This window comes from Larimichthys crocea, chromosome X (assembly GCF_000972845.2).
Source record: "Larimichthys crocea isolate SSNF chromosome X, L_crocea_2.0, whole genome shotgun sequence".
Taxonomy (NCBI): Eukaryota; Metazoa; Chordata; class Actinopteri; family Sciaenidae; genus Larimichthys; species Larimichthys crocea.
The window spans coordinates 15025909-15035382 of NC_040020.1; the positions used below are offsets into that span (position 1 = coordinate 15025909).

Sequence of the window (9474 nt, forward strand, 5' to 3'; positions counted from 1 at the left end):
TGTTGAATAGAAAGATCCCAGGCAATATTCAATTATGTCCAATGACAAAGGTGGACGTTTAAACTGTTTGACTGAGCAACCACTGCTGACACAGACCTTTGCTGCAGTGACCAGGAACATTTTTCTTCACCATGTCTTTCGTCGCGTGAACAAGACAACTCGTGGTATTTGAGAACTTTTATTTTTTCTTTTTTTTTCAGCATTTCTTACAACAATACAGACGTCACAGAATACATAGTTTTACAAACACAAAGCACACCACCACCTTGGTTGCTGCTGCTGCTGCTGCCAAAAAGAGAAGGGGAGGAGAGGGGCTGCTGCGTCGTCTGGAGGTTGCCAGTTCAGCCTCGGCCATCCGAACTTTCCAGACACTTCCCTCATCCATTATAGCTAGAAAGAACCTGCCCTTCGGGAGTTTTTGCCATTTTTGGGACCTTTTTAGCAGCGTAGCAATATGATGGAACAATGGAAAAAGCTTTCTTTTGAGACATGTAGGGGTCAAACAAAACGTTTCTAGACTATGATCTGAGCATGATGTTACTTCGAATGAGAGGAAGCAGAAACGGAGATTAAAAGAAGAGGCTCAGTTGGACAGTGTTGCAACTAAAGAGCAGTTCCATCATTCTGCTTGTTCGCAGTATTGGAATCTCACCATTTGAGAAAACTTAAAAAAAAAAATCTTTCCTTTGCTTTTTTTTTTCAAGGGTACTCTGCAGAAAAATTACACCACCTAAATCTTGACCATCTAGTCTTGAGTAGTTTATTATTACTTAAATTTTTTATTCCTGTACAGTGAAATAAAACTTCAACGGATCTTCAAATGATCTTTTTTTTTTTAAAAATACAGAAGGCTTCTTTTATTCCAGCCATTTTTTCCCCCCAACATCATTCCCAAACCCTTCCAACTAAAAACAGGACTTTGATATTATATACTTCTGTGTGTGTCTGCTGATGGTAGCGTGTGTGCATGTGTTTGCATTTGTGTGTACGTGTGTGTGTGTTAGTGTGTGTGTGTGTGAGAGAACTCTATGTCATTTACACCCAACATTGTAAACATACATAGAACTATATTACATGTGCTTGCACTGCATCTTGGAGAGGGGGGAGAAATTTTGGTTTACTTCACTAGAACACCACAAAAGAGGGAAGACGGGGAGGGAAGGGCTCGTGAGAAGAAGAAGAGGTGGCGGAGGAGGAGGAGGAGTGTCAAACTCCTTTTCAAGGTTGTGAGGTTATTCTCAGTTTGGTTGAAAGCTCAGTTTTAGTGGACAGGCCCTTTTTTAATTCTGATAAGCAACAGGGGCGTCTCGGGAACAAACAAAAAAAAAAGAACAAAAAAGAAGCTTTCTGTTGAGTCTTCAGGGTAGAGCCCGTTGTCCAGCACCACCAAAATGTCAAAGAAGAGCTAGAGGGGGGGGGAAAGAAGTCTTTATATTCTGTATTAAGAAGTTCCTTTGAGCTCCAGCTCCAGCTGCATGAAGCTACCAGGTCTCAGCAGGGCTTAGCTGGATCTCAGGGGGCTCCACTGACTAACAGTCCTTCAGTGGAAACCCTGCGTTACATGTACAGGGAGTCATGTCAGTGAGGCAGAGGAAAACAAGCCTGTTGACCAGTCAGATTTGCATGTCTCCGTCTTTTCATTCTTTTTCTTTTTTTCGTGGGTGGCCAGGCAGCCGGCCAGAGAGAGTCAGTGAGCCGGCAGAGTCTCAAAAGGCAGCCGTCTCATCTCTTTTTGGAGGGTCTGGAGCTGCCGACCAGGGCCGCACGAGAGAGGGCAAACAAGATGACGATCGACAGGGTAAGGGCGATGACGATGAGAGGAGGAATGGATTTGCAGGACGAAGGAAGGAGGGGGAGAAGAGGCGAGGAGGGAGTTGTGTGCTCTTTACAAATAGACACGCCTCAGGTCTCCAGGTGAGGTGATGGTGTTGCACTGCGGGCACAGCTTCTTGTTCCCCTGTGGTGGATGGAGAGACGATAGTTAGCTTTGTTGCTTGGAAAATGAGTTAAAATGTATCAACAACAGGTTTGATACTCAATTTAATTCATCAAACTGAACTACAAAACGTTTGTTGCTTCTGAAATGTGAGTGTCCACTGCTTTCCTCTGTTTGGCCTCATTGTTTCAACTCCAAACGGTCCACATTTACGAGACACGCTAAACCAAAATCATTCACTCTCCTCTGTGTCTTCACCAGTGCTCGACCTGCAAGCCAAAATTTGTCACATAACTACAACTTCCTCCTCCCCTCTCTGTGTGAACGTGAACCCGCCTCACACAGGCCTCCCCGTCTGCGCTCCTTTGATAGCGCGCCACTTGCAGTAAAAGCAGCAGGTGATAATATGCAACACAGGGCTGACGGTGTAACAGCGCTCGGATTGGGTGGTCTCTGACCGCTGTCCTCCACCTTCCTTAGGTTGGGAGGTAACCGCTGGCTGCGGGTGCATTCCCTCCGACAGGTTACAGATGTTTGAATGAATATAAAAGTAGATAGATTATGTAAATAGGTATAGAGGAACATCTGGAGTTAACTAGGAGAGGAAGCTGCAGCAATTGCTTCTTTTATGTTATGATTGCTTACAGCTATGATAAAGGTTGGGCTGATAATTACTATAAAAAAGCCTCTGACCTCGTGTTTTATGATTTAATATCCATCCTCACATTGTACTCCTCTGAAATGTGACCTGTTAGACATATTTGCGCACAAAACTGACCATCACCTATCACAAAAGTATTTCTTTGGTATATGAAAACCTTCATCAGTCCACTGCAATGTGTGTGAAACACTGGCTGTGTGGTATCTAACACAGGTACAACAGAATGCATGGGTAAATGTACAGGCTCGTCTGACCCCAAAGATTTATAGGCTTCTCTTCCTGTAAGCCACTGAACAAACTCTTCAGAGCGGGTGCATAGACTGAGGTAGCCTGTAGGACAAACACACTCACACACAGACACGCTCAAAGGGACGGATGTGGTGCAGCAGGCTGACAGATCTCGCACCCTCCTGCTAAGAGGATTTGTGGCTCAGGAGTACTCAAAAACAGTCTCAAGAGAGAATAAAGAGGAAGGAAAAGTGTGGAGGTGAAGAAGGTAAAAGGAGAGAGTGAAGAGGATGAAAGAGGGAGGATGTGGAGAAACGTGTGGGTTGCTTTTTAAAATGGATGTGCACAGTGTCCCAAAAAAGTAGGTGAGGTTCATAACCCAGCCTGTTTCTCTATGAAACATGTACACACACTTACGGATGCGTCGGCAAAGTTACACTTTTCTTCATGTCTTTCTCTCTGGTGTCTTAATGTATGTCAGCATGAACATTGATCAGCCTGGTTTCCTTTTCATGTTCCATGTCATACATGAGTCTAATCCCCGTAAAGAAGTTCACTTTAAGACATTGATATTCCCAAAGAAACATATGAAACCTCTGACCCGTCCCTGATATGACTATTAGAAGAGAACTACAGATGCACATCTCAGCGTTCCTCCTGTTTGTTTGCACGCCTGTCAAAGGTGTGTACTCCTGTTGTGTGTGTGTGTGTGTGTGTGTGTGTGTGTGAGCCTGTCAAGCTGCGCTCCAGCTGCCTGGCTCATTAAAGCAGCGAGGGTCTGGGCTGACGTTAACTAGATTCCCAGGCATTTACTTTGATCAGCTTGGCCCTCCCGTTTTTATAGCTGTCTCCAGGCTATGAATTTAATGCCCCATACATTAGAGCGGTGACGGCAGCGTGCACGACACGCACACACATACAGCAGATGTAAAACAATGGAGCTCATTTAAGAAGGTTCTCTTACAGTCGGACTAAAAATGAAAGCCAGTTAACACAACCCTACAAGTCATTTAGAAAACATGCACACAATGTCTGTACCACGTGAGGTTCTTCATGAATCATGATTGATCAATGTTTCAGACAATTATTAGCACATCTAAATGATGAATTATTATTACTTCTTATGCCTGGACCCCACTGGGCACGTCTCTGTCAGGTTTTGGTTCATTCCCCACAAGGCTTCAAACCACCCAAGGAGCGTTTTGCCCACCAGACTTGATTCATTTTCTCAGATTTGGTCATTTTTAGTTGGTTTATGTGTTTTTCTAAAATGTGTAAATGTGCTATGTAGTTAAACTGTTTCCCTTTTTGCTGTTTTCATGATGGGCATTTGCACAGGGTGCTTTATTTTGAAAAAACTGACCAGATTCTCTATTCTGTTGTGCGTCTGACTTCCTGTCAGCTTAATCTGTTCTGTGCTGCTCGACTCAGCCAAGCCCGATAGAAATTAGCAGCAAGTCTTTTTGAAATGAAACAAACAAAATAAAAATTAACCATCAGGTCATTTGATATGTCAGCATTCAACTCATGATGGGAATTCACCCTTTTTCTGTGGGGTTTCCTGTCACGTCATGGAAATATTGAAGCAGTTAAATTATTAGTTGCTGGTGGTGTTGAACAGGAAACGGGACAGTCTGCAGAACTGTCACGGTAACACCTCTAAGAAACTGTCAAGAAATCCTCTGGGCCACGGTGGACTAAAATAATCACCATCTCTGGACCCACAGCATCTTATGCGGTCAGTAAAAATACTAAACTAATAAACTCGTACGAAATACTAACTCTACTACACTTTTTTCATTTGTTATTTCATGGCTTAGGACACGTAATACAGGCTCATGAATTCAGTATTTGTCCTGACACCATGTAGATTTGTTCTTCTGACATGAGAAAGTTGAACAATGGACTCATTTGAATATGAGAATTAAATGAATGATGCTTAGTGTGCACGCTGTGTGTGTGTGTGTGTTTGGTCTTGTAATAATGCTAAGAGTGTATTTATAGTTGCAAGTGTGATATCAAAGGGAGCAAACTAATGGCGGGGAACTGCTTGTTGATGTGTGTCAACTGACAGCGTTTAATGGAAGGAGCCAGTGAGGTGAGAAGGAAGAATAGTAACAGTGATGGAAAAGAAAGAAGACGGTGAGGAGAGAGTGGACGTGTGGAGAGAAGACAGAAACCAAAGAGAGCTGATGAGGAGACTGTTTATTCTTGCAGCAGCAGAAGGACTGCGCTCCATTTACCACATTAGCACCAGCTAATTACACACTACTGAATATATTAGACTAACTAATAACCAACAAAACTGTGTGTCTGTGTGTGTGTGCAGACCCGAGGCACTATGTAGAACTCATTGGAAGTTCGAGTTGACCACTTTATTCCAACATTTTAACAAGCCTTTTGGGGACCATTCGATCTAAGCTTTTCCCCTCCCGAGAACTGGAAGTGTTTGCATTACCTCGAATTTGTGTGTGTGTGTGTGTGTGTGTGTGTGTGAGTGAACTGTGAGAACAGGTCATTTGGGGAATATTCCATTTTAGTTCCTCCCTATGGGGCACTGCTACAGAAAGAAACTCACTGACTGTGAAATGAGGCTGCAATAACTGCATGTCCTGAGGAGCTGGAGGGTGGAGGGTGTGTGTGGAGGGTGTGTGTGCATGTGTGTCTGTGTGGAGAAGTGTTTGTACGTACCAGAGTCCTGAGCCAGCATTCTTCACAATGGACATGCCAGCACTGGATGGAGGTGAGCGGCATCGTGTAGGAGTCCTAAAAACAGAGAGACAGACAGAGAGAGAGAGAGAGAAAGGGAAACATGAAATTACATCATACTCAAGAGGACACACACATGCCAGTTAACAACGACCAGAACATCACTGTACATTCCCTGACCGACAGCATCAAACCACTAACCATGGAACGACACAGCCAACAGCCACAGAACCACTGAGCAAGGCAGCATGGGGGGCAACTGAACCGGCAACCTGCACACACACAAACGCACAGACACGATATCGGGCAGGCAACAAGCAGAGACGGAGGGAAGCAGGCAGAGGGAGGAGAGGATGAGGAGACAGCCATGAATGAACCCAGTCTGATGGGCGCCCTTTTCTTTTCCTCTTGAAAAGAACGGAGACATGAGGGAGGAGGTGGGTGGGTGAGGAAGAGGAGCGGAGGAGGGAGGGAGTGCCTTACCCTCCGTAGGGGCTGTGGGAGGAGCCTCTTTATGCCGCTGCCGTAGCCACCAATCACAAGGCCCCTGTACAGGCAGTACAGGCCGAGGGGGAGGGACTTAGGCTGCCTCTCTCCGACCTCATTGGCCAGTGGCCGCGGCCCTGGCCACCGACCCTAGGCTCTTGATCTCCGTGCCTGATTGGATAGCAGGCTTCCTCTGCGGAAGGGAGGGGGGGGGGGTGGGGGAGGAGAGGGAGGGGGTGGGCGAAAGGGGCAGCTAATCATAGAGGCGGGCCAGTACTGATCGCGCACACAACAAACGGCACAGTGCTACACACACACAACACAAGAAGCGTACAGCTCGGACGGCCAGTGAACAAACTGCTGCGAGGAAACGCTCCAGAACTCGCCAACAACATGGACGTGATGACTGGCTACGTTGCTGATGGTCGATAACCCGACAACATGTTCTCTGTTACCGAACACAGCATGAAGTCACACGCGTAGAGTCATTCACAAGGCCCAGTGTATTGTTGTGTTTAATGTATTTAGTTAGAATGCGCCTGGGTCGAACTGAGGGACCGCCTACTTAACTGACTTCCTCATGTGTGTACCAAAGGTCATATTAAAGGCCTGGTGTGTGTGGGATTTAGTGGCACCTAGTGGTGAAGTTGCAGATTACAACCAAGTGAATACTCCCACACCTCACTCTCTCCCTCCAAACAAGGAAGAATAAGAACTCCGGTTGACAAATTGACATTAAAAGCAAAAGGCTATATCAGGTCAGTGTTGGGTTTGTCTGTTCTGGGCTACTGTAGATAAATAGCACTTTAACATGATGGAAGAGGACCACCCTCATTGTAGATACAAAGGGCTCATGTCTTATACTCAGGTGATTATACACCAATGGAAACATACTATTCCGTTCCGGCCAATAAATACTCTTTAAATCCAAATGACATGTATGATCTGACACTAGAGCTTTATGTTTTTTCTCAGGACGATTACCATTATCAAAATTGCCATTCCATCAACTAGACGACTAATTGTTGCAGCCTGAACGGTTTTATTACACACCATCTTCAATTAACAATGGCAATACAAGAATGTGCTAAGCTGGGTGCTGTAAGGGTTTATGGTGCTCACTAAAAATGTCAATTCTACCTGGACAATAACAAAACATCATTATTTCGTCAAGTGTATTAGTTTGGAGGGAACACTAGAGCAAAAACAGATATATAGTATAACTATGTGTCAGTCTTACATCATTACGTTAAAACAGAAGCAGTGACAGATTTTGTCTGCTCTGGGCAAACTGCCTTGTGAATAATCATTGATTTATTACTAATATAACTCTTTCAAATAGTCTGTTTTATATATGAATGTACTTGCAAAAACGTTTCCAGAAATCTGAACAAAAAAGTGACTACAATGACCAGCAAGATGGGGGTAGAAATCCACTGATCAGACCAAACACAGTACTGAGCTCTCTGCAGAACAACTTGAGCCAACTCGGCTGCAGCAGGAGAGCACTTGTTTTCTATTTACATACAACTACCTGAGCACTGGAAGGTTATGATCCATGCACAACTGTTACGGAATCAGAAGTTTGGAGCGGCAGTGGAAAGTCCAGCGCTTCTCTAAACACCTCCTGATTGCAGACTAGTGAACTGATGACTTTCACATCAGACAGTGACGGGGAGGGAGCGCAGTGACAAGTTAAAGACAGACAGAGACAGATTAGATGTAAGGTGTCCGTTGTGTGTGTGTGTGTGAACACTACACACATATTTGTGTTTCTCTGTATGCCTGTGTGTGTGTATGTGTGTGTGTGTGTGAGAGAGAGAGAGAGAGAGAGATGAGGGACAGTGACAGATAGTGGAGAAGAGCCACATGTCCGGGGCAGTGAGTGATCGATCACGGTGCCTTGCCCTCCGTGTCACCTCAGGCACCCAGCAACCTTTAGGAAGCACAGGCGTCAGTAATTAACCCGCGTCCCTCTCTCTCACCACACACGCGCACACACACACACACACCGCACAGGATGTCGATGCTGCACTGTCAAGCTTGAAAGATGACAGGATGGTGCTTGACACAAGTGGGGAACACAAACAGTGATGGGGGTGCAGGTGTAGTTGTATCTCAAGCATGTGATGAACAGGAACACTGACAGTGTGCGTATCATCCGCATGATACTGTCATGGATGAACATGTGGTTATGTTATGATCTGGGAGTCCAATCAATCGTCTATACATGCTGTAAAACTGAGCGCCATCTCCACACTCCAGCAATACAGGGGTCCATCAACATCTGTTACACGTGCGGTCATATTTCATACATCTGAATATACGGCAGGATCTTGTTCTTAGTGGTTTAAATCAGATCAACCAAACAATATTAATGCCAGTCTTTTACTTTGCACACATTCAGTTGACTTGCGAAGCCATGCAAGAGCAAAACTACCACGACACCAAGCAACACGAACATCACCGCCACACACTTAAAAGCTAGTCAGAGGTCCACAAACTGACGGGTTTGAGATGCATACGGTTCCTACATGCAACACAGCATCCAAAACAATACGCTCAACATTACTGACTACGCTGCCTGCTGAGTTGAATTATGATTAGACTATTTACACTGACTGCAGTTCAAATCAGGAGATCCAAAAGAATGTGAGGAGGCTGAGCATGTCCCTGTCAGTGGTACATAATAACACTTCCCACGTCTGACCTATGAGTGTCAGTTAACTGGCACATGCTCATCTGTTATGTTGAAAGCAAACATATCAGGATGCTTACAAAAACAAAGTGGAGTTCATGACGAGCTTCAATTAAACAAATCCTGTGTCATTCATGTGATACATGACGACCACCTGAGCACAAAGTACTAAGGAGGGGGGGATACTACATTCAGAGAGTGCACAGTCTAGCACTAACTGTCAATCCTCTAAACCACGACTGCACATCGATAAGACACAACTAAAGGCAGTGAAATGCCATAAAGGGTTGATGTGCAGAGAATCACAGAACGTTCATATTCGTCTTATACTCACCATGCAGATGAGACACTTGTATCGGTCTCCTCTCAGTATCTGCCTCTCCAGCTCTCTGATTCGAGCCTTCAGAGCCTCCATGGTGGTAGCTGTGGACTCCTCCTCCGTTACCCTGAGAGAGACGAACAGGAAGAGAGACAGAGGGAGACACGTTTAGTTAAAACAGCAGTTGACCTTCATGCCATCAGTCTTTTTTTTTTTTTAAGATATATATTTTTTGGCCTTTATTTGATAGAGACAGCTTGAAGAGTGACAGAAATGTGGAGCGAGAGATGAGGAATGACATGCAGGAAAGAGCCACAGGTCAGATTCGAACCCTGGGCCACTGCGGCAAGGACTGAGCCTTCATACAGCTAAACAACACCCCCATGCCATCAGTCTTGACACTCAATTGCACTATATATACACTACCATTCAAAAGG

The 9474-nt window shown here is 44.9% G+C and overlaps 1 protein-coding gene across 9 annotated transcripts in view; it reads right to left on the reverse strand.

Annotated features, from left to right (window-relative positions):
- Positions 1–162: 162 nt before the first annotated feature.
- rnf220a (ring finger protein 220a) overlaps positions 163–9474 on the reverse strand; it is a 161561-nt gene continuing 152249 nt past the window's right edge. For 5 of the 9 annotated variants that reach the window (XM_027283790.1, XM_027283787.1, XM_027283784.1 and 2 more), the window contains 3 exons: positions 5736–5806; positions 5517–5591; positions 163–1957 (listed from right to left, as the gene is read on the reverse strand). In XM_027283790.1, the coding sequence (XP_027139591.1) occupies positions 1903–1957; positions 5517–5591; positions 5736–5806 (201 nt within the window). In that variant the 3' untranslated portion in view covers positions 163–1902. The remainder of the gene's footprint in view (positions 1958–5516; positions 5592–5735; positions 5807–9474) is intronic. The other 4 variants (XM_027283786.1, XM_027283791.1, XM_027283789.1 and 1 more) reach the window with 1 other exon arrangement.